Here is a 14,500-nt window from a genome sequence, read left to right as displayed (position 1 = left end):
GGGCTGGGCGTATTTCGGTTCTGCTAACGGCACTGGCTATATTCTAGAACACAGCCCTGGCCTAGTCTAGTGTGTTCATATGTTTTTCCTCCTTGAAAGACAACACATGGAAGAGTAGCTAGCTACGTATTGAAATGTGTTATTGTAACTTTTTAGTAAATGGCTTATGAAGTTGTGTACTCAACGTTTAATGCCACGCATTGTCTAAATTTGGCAGTACCCGCTAAGAAGACTGGCTGGATTATGAACAAATAGAGATGCAGTTTTAAAATCAACTAGATACCTAGCCTATTCGTCAGTACTGAGTTGTAGCCGACATTAGATAGCAGTCTGTTGAAAAGTAGGCATTGAAGAACTTGCGCTAGCTTACATTTTCTGTCAGAAAACGCCACGATGCAAAATCTGGACTCGGGGCAGGGAGAATCCACCAAGGACGCATCTGGGTCGGCCCATTCCGAAAAGAATACACCGAATAGTTTAGAAATTGAAACCCCCAAACCACAAGGTGTTGACGCTGTATCTGTTCTTTGGACGTTCGGCAAGTGCCTAGGTGCCTTGCTGCCCGTTTATCTGGCAGGGTACTACCGGGTTAGCACCAGTCTGTTGGTGTTCGGGCTCATGGTCTACACGGGATGGAAGCACTCACGCGAGGCAAAAGAAGCTCGTCTGCGGTCCGCCATTCACCACAATGACAACGAACAACAATATTCAGACATGAAAATGTTCAAAAGTAAAAAGGATCTCCCTGCTTGGGTAAGATAACTTTGATAACCATTGGTCACTGATAAGGTGCTCCATTATCTATGTTTAACGTGGTCCCCTTCCCCCCAATCAGATGCCACAAGTCGACCTCCTCCACCTAGCTAGTTCTATGGTCCTAGCGAGCCAGTTTGTTCCACACACAGAAAATATCAAAGGACCAAATATATCCTCGCAAATGTTTCCTAACCATAGCTAGTTTAATCGAAATGATTACTGTGCACTAGGAAACATTCACATCATTTGAACATAGGGACAACAATGTTATTATACAGTTATTACATCTACATGCTAAAATCCCTGGCTCTAACTGCCTCCAATATTTGTATAGCTGGTATACTGTATGCAGGCCCTATGTCATCATCCCCATGCAGCTGAGCTGAGACAGAATCGATTTTTCTTCTCATATACAAAGATGCCTTCCTGTAAGATACTAATCTGAAGCACTCAGACCATTGATGCCTAGGTATAGATATTGAAGGCCATTTGAGATGTACTGATTGGGGCGTGGTCTTTTGATGCTGTCTCTTTTTCCTCTACAGTGTTTCTCTCTATTCTCTCTACAGTTTAATTCTCTATCTCTCTCCCTCCCTATGTATGATTCCTCAGCCTCACCAGCTTCTTCTATATTAGGCAATTCTCAATATGTCTTCCCTCGGGACTAAGAGGGGAAAAACGGAGGGAGTGAGTCAGAGAATGAGTCTATTTCAGAATAACAGATAAGGGGAATTAACAAGCTACTGGTCACAACATAACCTTTAGCACATAGTCTGTTTGGGGTGTCAAATCTGTTTGGGGTGAAGAATGGTGTTTGTTTACACTATAATCAGTACTTGACTGAAATAGGTTCCGGTACTCATTATTTGGGTGCCAGTGCTGTTTATATTTAGGTGCAGGAGCTCCACAATACTTTTGAGTTAATATTCTATAAGAGGAACAGGAGCTCAAGTGGTAGAACATTTGAGGTGCCTGTACTCAGCTCCGGTGAGCTCCTGCCCAAGTCAAGCACAGACTTAAGGGAGTTCTGTTTAGTGCCAAAAGAAGGCATTGAGATGATGGTGCACTTATGTCTTTCTCACCCACTTCCTGTCCCTCAGATGTAGAAAGTTTCTGTTGTGGCATTCACTAACAACACAGACAAAAGCACTGGGAAAAGCTAGTCTGATAACCCTAGCTATACAACTCATTATGTACATGATAAGACAACTCCTGTATTCCTCCTAAATCTGTGACTGATATATTTATTTATAATTCCTCACAGGTCAACTTCCCAGATGTGGAAAAGGTGGAATGGCTCAATAAGGTACTGCGACATTACCTCCCTACATCAGTTTTCATCTGGTAACCTCTCCGCTTACAAATGCCTGCCCTTTAGAGAGTGCAAAGAGAAACCCTATCCATCATTCTCCCATTAAACACACAGCAAACACACATGCCTATCGCTGTCTCTGTGAGCCAGCTGCTATGTTGATAGACAGGTGGTGGGGCATGGTAGCTGAGCGATTAGTGCTGCTGCTGCTGCTACGCTGTCATGTTACAGCAGGGACACCCACCCCAGTAGCCTCGCCACTGTGTCTGGGCTGTAGGCAGCTCTCTCCACTCCTACAGTAGAGAGCAGAGCAGGCCCATTGCCAGGCCACTCTGTCAACCTTTCCATATTAGTTCTGCCTGACTCACAGGAAGAGGGAGGGGCCAGCGAAACCCCTAAAATCCAATCAAATGGCAACAATTGTCCCTTCTCCCCAAACCTCTCTTTCACTCTGTCTCTTCCAGCCCTGCAAATTATTTGTATTATTTTTAAATTGAACCTTTTTTTAACTAGGCAAGTCAGTTAAGAACAAATTCTTATTTACAATGACTGCCTACCCATTGTAGCGGCTCAGCCTGCAAAACCAGGCTGGTCCTGTTTTCTAAGAATAGGCCTCAGCCAAGACTGAAATTATGATGTTCGCTACAATGGGAACACGAGGTCTGAGCACAGCTATCTCTTAGACAAAGCAGATATTTGAGTTGGATATCCCAACAGGAGCATCAGCAGACTTTAGCTGCCATTGCCCAGAAACCCTTGCTGTTCATGTTGCTGATGACTCACTCTAGATTTACCAGACTGGACCCAGCTGTAATTTCTTTCTACAGCACGCATCAACAGTATGCAGTGCATTCGGAAAGTATTCAGACCCCTCCACTTTTTCCTCATTTTGTTACATTACAGCCTTATTCTAAAATGTATTACATTTGGATTTTTCCTCCATCTACACACAATACCCCTTAATGACAAAGCAAAAACAGGTTTTTATACATTTTTGCAAATGTATTACAAATAAAAAACAGTTACCTTATTTACATATTCAGACCCTTTGCTATGAGACTTGAAATTGAGTTTAGGTGCATCCTGTTTCCATTGATCATTCTTGAGATGTTTCTATAACTTGATTGCAGTCCACCTGATTGGACATTATTTAATTGATTGGACATTATTTGGAAAGGCACACCCATCTATTTAAGGTCCCACAGTTGACAGTGTATGTCAGAGCAAAAACCAAGCCATGAGGTTGAAGGAATTGTCTGTAGAGCTCCGAGACAGAATTGTATTGAAGGTCCCCAATAACACAGTGGCCTCCATCATTCTTAAATGGAATTTTGAAACAACCAAGACTCTTCCTAGAGATGGCCGCCTGGCCAAACAGAGCAATCGGAGTTGAAGGACCTTGGTCAGGGAGGTGACCAAGAACCCGATGGTCACTCTGACGTAGTTCCAGAGTTCCTCTATGGAGATGGGAGAACCTTCCAGAAGGACAACCATCTTTGCAACACTCAGGCCTTTATGGTAAAGTGGCCAGACAGAAGCCACTCCTCAGTAAAATGCACATGAAAGCCCGCTTGGAGTTTTCCAAAAGGCACCTAAAGGACTCAGACCACAATAAATAAGATTCTGTGGTTTGATGAAACCAAGATTGTACTCTTTGGCCTTAATGCCAAGCGTCATGTCTGAAGGAAACCTTGCACCATCCCTATGGTGAAGCATGATTTTGGCAGCATCATACTGAGGGTATATTTTTCAGTGGCAGGGACTGGGAGACTAGTCAGGATAGAGGGAAAGATGAACGGAGCAAAGTACAGAGAGATCCTTGATGAAAACCTGCTCAGGACCTCAGACTGGGGTGATGGTTCACCTTCCAACAGGACAATGACCCTAAACACACAGCCAAGACAATGCAGGAGTAGCTTCGGGACAAGTTTCTGAATGTCCTTGAGTGGCCAAGCCAGAGCCCAGACTCGAACCCGATCTAACATCTCTGGAGAGTCCTGAAAATAGCTGTGCAGCGACGCTCCCCATCCAACCTCCCCATCCATCTTGAGAGGATCAGCAGAGAAGAATGGGAGAAACTCCCCAAATACAAGTGTGCCAAGCTTATAGCATTATTATGCTATAAGCTTGGCACACCTGTGGTTAGAGGATTGGGCCAGTAACTAAAAGGTCGCTAGATCGAATCCCCGAGCTGACAAGGTAAAAGTCTGTCGTTCTGGCCCTGAAACAGGCAGTTAACCCACTGTTCCTAGGCCATCATTGTAAATAAGAATTTGTTCTTAACTGACTTGCCTAATTAAATAAAATAAAAATATATATACCCCAAAAGACTTGAGGCTGTAATAGCTGCCAAAAGTGCTTCAACAAAGTACTGAGTAAAGGGTCTGGACATTTATGTAAATGTGATATTTCTGTAATTTTATTTTTAATGCATTTGAAAAAATGTCTAAAAAACAGTATTTACTTTGACATTATGGGGTCTTGTGTGTATATTGATGAGGGGAAAAAACAGTTGAATCAATTTTTAGATTTATAATTTTTATGGAATTTTACCCCTTTTTCTCCCCAATTTCGTGGTATCCAATTGTTTTAGTAGCTACTTGACTCATCGCTACAACTCCCGTACGGGAGGTTGAAAGTCATGCGTCCTCCGATACACAACCCAACCAAGCCGCACTGCTTCTTAACACAGCGCCATCCAACCCGGAAGCCAGCCACACCAATGTGCCAGTGGAAACACTGTGCACCTGGCAGCCTTGGTTAGCGCGCACTGCGCCCGGCCCGCCACAGGAGTCGCTGGAGCGCGATGAGACAAGGATATCCCTACCGGCCAAGCCCTCCCTAACCCGGACGACGCTAGGCCAATTGTGCGTCGCCCCACGGACCTCCCGGTCGCGGCCGGTTACGACAGAGCCTGGGCGCGAACCCAGGGCCTCCAGTTGAATCAATTTTACAATAAGGCTGTAACGTAGCAAAATGTAGTCAAGGTGTCTGAATCGGAATGCATTGTATATTCTCTGCCAGGGAGGGAGTCTTGTCCTGCTTTTAGACAAACGTGAAACCCCTCTAGAACTCGACAGAGATCAAATGTGAGGCGGCGTACGAGAACCGGTCTGATCTCGTGCCAATACATTGTTGGGAAAAAGACAAATTGCAAAAAAAATATTTGTTGTTGTGGAAATTGAGATTTTGGTTGTTTTGGATACTTTAAACCCTTTTCTTTATTGGAATGTAAAAAATATTGTATGATTACTTAAGGAAAATAGTTCATTTATAAGTTGTTGTTTTTACGTTAGATAGCATGCCCAATGTGAAAAGGTTAGCTCTACCTTCCCAGACCTGAGAGTGTCACAGCTGACTTGACCCATTCAAAATAACATGCTACAGAGAAATTCAATCAGGCTGGTTTAGATACAGAATAATTAGCTAGCGTAATAACGTTGTAATTTACAATCAACAATGTAGTTATGAATGTTCATTTTGTCTATAATTAGCTGTACACCGGTGCTAACGTTCATAAGAGGTTTCTTTCTTCAGTGGGTAGGCCTATTAGCTGACCAAAATGACATGAAAAGTGCTCAAAATATATTTACAGTATTGCTGCACTTTTAGCCATTCAGAATTATTTAGATTTTAGGTAGCAACGCAATCTCATCGATATCCTATCCTAAACTTGGAAGCGAGAGGCATCTCGAAAGACAATTCGTTAGCTGTGTCATTTTGAGCTGCATCCCATTTCTTGCTAGCCCTGGCCACTCCCCTCAAAGATATAAAGGTATTGGATAGGTGTAGATTAGTTATCTACCAGTACAGTTACACCAATCCACTGCTTTTAATCTTTGAAGGGGTGTGAATGAGTGCACAGGTGAGACAGAGTGCAAATTGGGATTATGCTCCTGTCATTCTTGTAATAGCACACACCCGCAGTCTTTCTGTTTTCTACCTCCCAAAAAATATATAAACGCACCATGTAAAGTGCTGCTCCCATGTTTCATGAGCTGAAATAAAAGATCCCAGGATTTTTCCATACACACAAATGCTTATTTCTCAAATTTTGTTTACAAATTTGTTTACATTCCTGTTAGTGAGCATTTGATGCCTTGTCAAGATAATCCATCCACCAGACAGATGTGGCATATCAAGAAGCTGATTAAACAGCACGATCATTACACAGGAGCACCTTGCGCTGGGACATTAAAAGGCCACAATGTCTCAAGTTTTCAGGGAGTGTGCAATTGGGATGCTGACTGCAGGATTGTCACGAAGAGCTGTTTTCAGAGAAATTAATGTTAATTTCTCTACCATTTGCCGCCTCCAACGTCGTTGTAGAGAATTTGGCCGTACATCCAACCGGCCTCGCAACCGCAGACCACGTGTAACCATGCCAGGCCAGGACCTCCACATCAGGCTTCTTCACCTGCAGGATCTTCTGAGACCAGCCACTCGGGCAGCTGATGAAACTAAGGAGTTTTTCTCTGTAATAAAGCCCCATTGTGGGGAAAAACTCATTCTGACTGGCTGGGCCTGGCTCCCTAGTGGTTGGGCCTGTCTCCCAAGTGGCTGCACCCCTGCCTAATCATGTGAAATCCATAGATTAGGGCGTAATACATTTATTTCAATTGACTGATTTCCTTATATAAACTGTAACTCAGCAAAATCGTTGCATGTTACGGTTATTTTTGTTCAGTATCATTAGTCAATCATCATTGAAGCTGACTGAAGCTAATTAGTTATAATTACTTTGAGCGAAACTGCCAGTATCCTCTGAATTACCGGATATCAATGATTATTTTACGAGTGGTCCCAACGATCTTCTGTCACCTCATGAATGGAGAGATGAGAGCATTTTCAATGAGGAGCAAGCAAGGTATGTGAAGCTTTCCATACTTCATAACTATCATGCCTCCACTACCTGCATCTACTTTGTATTTGTTTAAGGTAGGCTATAGCCAATGTTGGTAGAGAGTGACAGTACTATTGAAGACAAGCTGATATAGCTACATTTTCACCTAAATGTTTCACTAACTATTTCACTAACCATGGTATTTTTCATCCCTGTAGCCCACAAAACATGTTAGCTAGCTAACAAGTACATGTTAATTAATTGAGATATAGGAATAGAGATAAGAGACACACAAAGGTGTGAAGAGATAGAGAGCCCCTTTGTGTGTGTGTGTGTGTGTGTGTGTTTGTGTTAACTTTTGGGTCCATGACAATTTACTTTATTGTGGACCCAAATAAATAAGACTGATAAAGCACTGAAACATGCTTTTCTCCCCCTCGGGGTAAAATGGTGAAGGGAAGGGGCAGGCTCATGGATCTGGGGGCCAGCGCTGGGTCCAAGGTGGTTGTCACCATGGAGCACTTAACTAAGATAAGAATGATGACCTAGTTGTTTGTTCGAGATATCTTTGTTTGTTTGTCAGAGTCAAATTCATTCATATCAATATGATTTAAATCCTTCTTGCCCACTGCCATCCGGGTCTTCAACAACACCAGGTTGCAGTCAACACCCGACACCACCCAGTCACTGTATTTGCTTTTGCACACTAGTACTGTACTATTTCACTCTCTCTACAGCTATATTTACGTTTTGTGTGATTGACTTGTTGTGTTGTGACTACTTGTATTGTTTTTACATTGCCTGTATGACAAACTCATTTCATCTCATCTCTCAGCAGATAAGATTGTTCTTCCCGGCCATGGAGACGTCAGCAACTTGTTCCAGTACCCATTCCTGCAAGATTAATTTAAATTACAATTATTATTTTGGACATCTATAATGCCATCCAGTGTTGTATATAGTCAAATCAAACAGCTCTGTCTTTAGTGTGTTTCTTTTTTCAGCGTGTTGTTGTTGATAGTTCATAATCGCACAAATGTACACTTATTTTGTCTCCACGTATCTATTATTGTACAGTATAATAATTTGTTCTAGTAAATGTAACTGAATCTTTGAATGCTGTTTTTTCAGTTTTTACTTTTTGGCTGAAGTCAACTTTAAAAGCTCATAACTCTGGTTCTGATAAATATATCTCAGTGATTTAAAAAAAGATCTAGGACAGTTTTAAAAATGTGTAACCATTTCCTGATGTGAAGGGTTTCCCAAGGCCATTACGAAACCGATCAACTAGCCTGCTAATATTGTTGCACTCGCCAGTTCTAGGGGTCTTAGGCCTAGTTAACTGGTATGTAATCTGAATGTGTGAGTGGGAATCAGTGTTTGAGGACTGTGTTGGATGCACATGTGCCCAGGGAGACAGCAACCTTACCTTAGGTCCATGGCCAGCTCTGTCTTGACTCATTTGGGTCAACAAGCCCAAGTGGATTATTAGGTTCAGATGGTGACAGGAACAAAGATATACAAAAATGAAAACTACAAACTAAAGATTCAAAATCAAACAAAAGGCCTCATGGCCACCAAACCAACCAGCAGCCTCACAGCTTACAAAACTGGGACACTGACTGACGACCGCCTTAATTGGTAGCACCTGGTGTGCTTATCAACCAGGCTCAGCACCTGGACAAGGTTGCTGCTGCCCCCTGGGGGAATGGAGTGTGGAAGTGTTTCGTGGATAGTGTTTGTCTACGTCCTAACACGAACCTTGCCCAATAGGAACCATATTATCTAAATAGTGAAGGCTGGACATAAACAGATCTACAGGTAACGGATGGGCCCAGAATCCTGAATATGTGATACTATTGTCTATCATGGAAAAGACAGACGTGTGCAAAGCTGAAGTCTAATCTGTCACCTGCATGTTGCCCTGGTTCTTATTGACACATTGAGTACGACCACCATAAGATAATCATGCCTGGGTATTTGAAGCTGAGACATTTTAAAGTAGTAGGCCTATTGCAATTAGAGTGTGGTGTGCTTGTGCTTCCACTTTACCTCCTGAAGAAGCAAGGGGTAGAACAAGTCTTATCTGTGTTTCCCTCAGAGAAAATGTTGCAATAACCTGATTTAGTATTGCTGCTCCTCTCCCTTTCCCCCCACCTCAGATCCTGCAGCAGGTGTGGCCGTTTGTGGGTCAATATCTGGAAAAGCTGCTAGTGGAGACCATCGCTCCATCCATCCGTGCCTCCAGCACTCACCTCCAGACCCTCACCTTCACTAAGGTGGACTTTGGGGACAAGGTAACTTCTAAGATAACACCCCCCATACACACAAACACTGCTACAGGTCTCATCATACTATACATGACACAAGATTTTCTTTCACTCTCACTGAGATGGACAGTATTGGTTTATGGGCTTTCATAGTCTTACATAATTGTGTTCTCTTGGTTTGTGTATGTTCTTTGTTGACTATGCTGTATGTGTGTTGTAGGCCATGAAGGTGGTGGGTGTAAAAGCACACACAGAGAATGAGAGGGGACAAGTCCTGCTGGATGTGTACATCAGGTGACCTTCAACCCTTCAATGTTTAACTTTCCTCCAGGCCTCAGAGGCATCATTCACTCTCTCTTCCAAAATCGGAAGTTCAAAACCATTATACAAGGACCAATTATTGCAATGTGCTACAGTATCCTTCTCTTTTACCTTGCAGCTATGTTGGAAATGTTGAGATCAATGTGGAGGTTAAGAGGTATTTCTGCAAAGCAGGAGTCAAGGGAATACAGGTATGTTTTATTTTCTCTCTCTAGTCTGTAATAAGGCTGTGGGATATTATGGAAAATAGGGAGAAAAGAAGGTATTGACCTGACAAAGAGAAAGGGAGAGGCAGGAAGAGATATTGGTAACACAATAATGTTAAAACATAACTAAGAAATGACGTCTTTATTTTTAATGTACAGTACCAGTCAAACGTTTGGACACACCTACTCATTCAAGGGTTTTTCTTTATTTGTACTATTTTCTACATTGTAGAATAATAGTGAAGACATCAAAGCTACGAAATAACACATAAGGAATCAAGTAGTAAGCAAATCAAAATATATTTTATATTTGAGATTCTTCAAAGTAGCCACCCTTTGCCTTGATGACAACTTTGCACACTCTTGGCATTCTCCCAGCTTCACCTGGAATGTTTTTCCAACTGTTTTGAAGGAGTTCCCACATATGCTGAGCACTTGTTGGCTGCTTTTCTTTCACTCTGCGGTCCAGCTCATCCAAAACCATCGGGAGGTCGGTTGATTGTGGAGGCCAGGTCATCTGATGCAGCACTCCATCGCTCCCCTTCTTGGTCAAATAGCCCTTACACAGCCTGGAGGTGTGTTGAAAAATAAATGATAGTCCCACTAAGCGCAAACCAGATGGGATGGCGTATCGCTGCAGAGTGCTGTGGTAGCCACGCTGGTTAAGTGTGCCTTGAATTCTAAATAAATCATTGACAGTGTTACCAGCAAAGCACACCACCACACCTCCCCCTCTATGCTTCACGGTGGAAACCACACATGCGGAGATCATCTGTTCACGTACTCGGAGTCTCACAAAGACACAGCGATTTGAACCAAAAATCTCAAATTTGGACTCATCAGACCAGAAGGACAGATTTCCACCGGTCTAATGTCCATTGCTTGTGTTTCTTGGCCTACGCAGGTCTCTTCTTATTGGTGTCCTTTAGTAGTGTTTTTTTTGCAGCAATTCAACCATGAAAGCTTTATTCACGCAGTTCTCCTCTGAACAGTTGATGTTGAGATGTGTCTGTTACTAACATTTATTTGGGCTGCAATTTCTGAGGCTGGAAACTAATGAACATATCCTCTGCATTAGAGGTAACTCTGTGTCTTCCATTGATGTGGCGGTCCTCTTGAGAGCCAGTTTCATCATAGCACTTGATGGTTTTTGCAACTGCACTTGAAGAAACCTTCAAAGTTCTTGAAATGTTCTGCATTGACTGAACTTCATCTCTTAAAGTAATGATGGACTGTCATTTCTCTATGCTTATTTGAGCTGTTCTTACCACCTCTACCATGTCACAATACAACTGATTGGGTAAACGCATAATGAAGGAAAGAAATTCCACAAATGAACTTTTAACAAGGCACACCTGTGACTTCCTCATGAAGCTGGTTGAGAGAATGTGAAGAGTGTGCAAAGCTGTCATCAAGGCAAAGGGTGGTTACTTTGAAGAATCTTTGCAGAAAATTTGAAGAAAATATTAAATATATTTTGATTTGTTCAACACTTTTTTGGTTACTCCATGATTCCATATGTGTTATTTCATAGTTTTGATGTCTTCACTATTATTCTGCAATGTAGAAAATAGTAAAAATAAAGAAAAACCCTTGAACGAGTAGGTGTGTCCAAACTTTTGACTGGTACTGTATGTATGTATAAACAAATAATTCACAGTCTATACTTATAAATCCCTATAAGTGTTTTTATCAATTTTATTTCAGTTTTGCGATTTTATATTAATGTATTCCCTCCTCTCTCTTCTCAGCTGCATGGGATGATGCGGGTGATTCTGGAGCCTCTGATTGGAGATGTCCCCATCGTGGGCGCAGTCACCATGTTCTTTATCCGCAGGCCGGTGGGTAGCTGGAACCATCCCCCTCTTTCCTGAACACCATCAGTCTGTCCATCTTTCCCTTCATATCCTCTTCACTCCCAACACTCCACCATCTCACACTCCCTGTTACTTCACACGAAAAAATAATGGTTCCAAATAGTACCAGGTAGGTTCTTTGGCTTGTAACCATAGCGGAACCCTTTTTGGTGCTATATAGAACCTTAGAACACTTTTTTGAAGGTTCTATAAAGAACCATGCTCATTATGTTTGAATTGGAGCCTAAGGTTCTATAAAGAACCATTAAATAAGGTTCTACATAACACTAAAAAAGGGTTCCACTGTGGTTACAACCCTTTTTGGGGCTATATAAGAACCCTTTTTTGTGGAGTGCGATGAGCCAAGTAAGGTCCCCCGGCCAAACCCTCCCCTAACCCGGACGAGGCTGGGCCAATTGTGCCGATCACATCCGGTTGTGATACAGCCCGGGATTGAACCCAATCTGTAAAGAACCATTGAAGAGCTCAAATTGTTCTTTGAGTAATTATGATTCCACATAGAACCATAACCTTTCCCAAAGAACCTTTGAGGAACCCTCATTTTTTTGTGTGTTGTTCCACTGTACATGTCTTATGTATCTCTCTTTCTCTTTGTATTGGATGTCTGAAACCCCAACATTCCTCATATTTTCCTTCATCTCCTCACCCCTGTCCTATAGAAACTGGACATCAACTGGACTGGACTGACCAACTTACTGGACATCCCTGGTCTGAAGTGAGGCTGACTTTGTCTGTTGTTATCGTTCTGTAATTGGAGTCACTATGTCATGTGATGATAATTCACTTCATGTAACACTTAACTATACTTTACTGTAAGCCCCAACTGATACAATCAGTGCTATGCTATGATATTGCTGTGTTTTGATATACTATGTTTGTGCACTTCCATGTGTCTACTGTATATATAAAGTTGAGTGCTCCCTCTCCTGTGTTTCTCAGCATTATGTCTGACACCATGATAATGGATGCCATAGCTTCCCACCTGGTTCTGCCCAACCGTCTGACTGTTCCCCTGGTAGCAGACCTGCACGTTGCCCAGCTTCGCTCTCCTCTGCCTAGGGTGAGTCCACACTCTCCACAAACACTCTCCATAAACACACATTTATTTACTCAGACCACAGACTCTGTGTCTTGTCTGAGCTTATAACTGCCAAACTGATATACAGACGTTACACACAGTAGAGCTTATACCAGTATCAATCCTCTCACTGTCTTCCTCTCCCTCCCTCCCTCCCTCCCCATTAAATAGTTCATTGTTCCCTCCTACTCTGTATCTGTGCCCTCTCATCCCTCTATTTCTCTCTCTCCCTCTCTCCCTCTACCCTGCTGTCTCTATCTCCTGCCCCTTTCAGGGTGTGGTGCGTATCCATCTCTTGGAAGCTGATGACCTGCCAGCTAAGGACAACTACATTAAGGGGGTGATAGCAGGGCTGTCTGACCCTTACGCCCTGTGTAGGGTGGGTCCTCAGACCTTCACCTCCCACGTTGTGGACAACACTGTCTGTCCCAAGTGGGGAGAGATGTACGAGGTGAGGAGGCCAGGAGCCAGAGGATTGCGTAAAATCACTCATTCCTATTTCATTGAATGTCATTGCCACATGTTAGTGTTGCATTTACTGTTGCAAAACAGCATGTCTTCATTTCCAATTATTTGTTTAGGGAGAGAATACATTACTTGGTAGAGAATGCATTGGTCCAGTAGCAATGTGGGGATTCCCCTATGTATGTCTGTCTATTAAGGTTATTTCGTTTTTTTACAAGACAATCACTCTGCCAATGACACACAGTCAAACTGAGTAATCATAGAGTAAAGAGCCACATTGTCTGCACATTGATGTCTCTGTGTTGTTGGTCCTCATGGTGTTGTGTACAGTGCATTTGGAAGTATTCAGACCACTTGACTTTTTCCACATTTTGTTACGTTACAGCCTTATTGAATTACTTTTTTTTCCCACATTAACCTACACAGAAACCCCCTTAATGACAAAGCGAAAACAGGTCTTTCGAAATGTTTGAAAAATATCAAAACTGAAATAGCTTATTTACATAAGTATTCAGACCCTTTGCTATGAGACTCGAAATTGAGCTCAGTTGCATCCTGTTTCCATGGATCATCCTTGAGATGTTTCTACAACTTCACCTGTGGTAAATTCAATTCATTGACATTATTTGGAAAGGCACACACCTGTCTATATAAGGTCCCACAGTTGACAGTGCATGTCAGAGCAAAAACCAAGCCATGAGGTCGAAGGAATTGTCCGTAGAGCTCCGAGACAGGATTGTGTCGAGGCACATAACTGGGGAAGGGTGGCAAAAAAATGTTTTGAAGGTCCCCATGCATTGAAGGTCCCCAAGAACACAGTGGCCTCCATCATTCTTAAATGGAAGAAGTTTGGAACCACCAAGACTCTTCCTAGAGCTTTACTCCCAGGACAAACTGAGCAATCGAGGGAGAAGGACCTTGGTCAGGGAGGTGACCAAGAACTCGATGGTCACTCTGACAGAGCTCCAGAGTTCCTCTGTGGAGATGGGAGAACCTTTTTAGAAGGACAACAATCTCTGCAGCACTCCACCAATCAGGACTTTATGGTAAAGTGGCCAGACAGAAGCCACTCAGTAAAAGGCACATGACAGCCCACTTGGAGTTTGCCGAAAGGCACCTAAAGGACTCTCAGACCATGAGAAACAAGATTCTCTGGTCTGATGAAACCAAGATTGAACTTTTTGGCCTGAATGCCAAGCATCATGTCTGGAGGAAACGTGCGCCATCCCTACGGTGAAGCGTGGTAGGAGAGTGGCTTCGGGACAAGTCTCTGAATGTCATTGAGGGGCCCAGCCAGAGCCCGGACTTGAACCTGATCGAACCTGTCTGGAGAGACCTGAAAATAGCTGTGCAGCTCCCCATCCAACGTGAC

The 14,500-nt window shown here is 42.8% G+C and overlaps 1 protein-coding gene across 1 annotated transcript in view; it reads left to right on the top strand.

The window, feature by feature from the left end:
* LOC139371022 (extended synaptotagmin-1-like) overlaps positions 1-14,500 on the top strand; it is a 39,713-nt gene continuing 25,213 nt past the window's right edge. The window contains exons 1-9 of the mRNA XM_071111047.1: positions 1-753; positions 2,021-2,062; positions 9,074-9,208; positions 9,402-9,475; positions 9,621-9,693; positions 11,460-11,549; positions 12,245-12,300; positions 12,525-12,645; positions 12,938-13,114. Coding sequence (XP_070967148.1) covers positions 394-753; positions 2,021-2,062; positions 9,074-9,208; positions 9,402-9,475; positions 9,621-9,693; positions 11,460-11,549; positions 12,245-12,300; positions 12,525-12,645; positions 12,938-13,114 — 1,128 coding nt within the window. The 5' untranslated portion in view covers positions 1-393. The remainder of the gene's footprint in view (positions 754-2,020; positions 2,063-9,073; positions 9,209-9,401; positions 9,476-9,620; positions 9,694-11,459; positions 11,550-12,244; positions 12,301-12,524; positions 12,646-12,937; positions 13,115-14,500) is intronic.

This window comes from Oncorhynchus clarkii, chromosome 17, assembly GCF_045791955.1.
Source record: "Oncorhynchus clarkii lewisi isolate Uvic-CL-2024 chromosome 17, UVic_Ocla_1.0, whole genome shotgun sequence".
Lineage (NCBI taxonomy): Eukaryota > Metazoa > Chordata > Actinopteri > Salmoniformes > Salmonidae > Oncorhynchus > Oncorhynchus clarkii.
The sequence above is the reverse complement of the archived record's forward strand: the minus strand, read 5'-3'. Positions and strand labels throughout refer to the sequence as shown.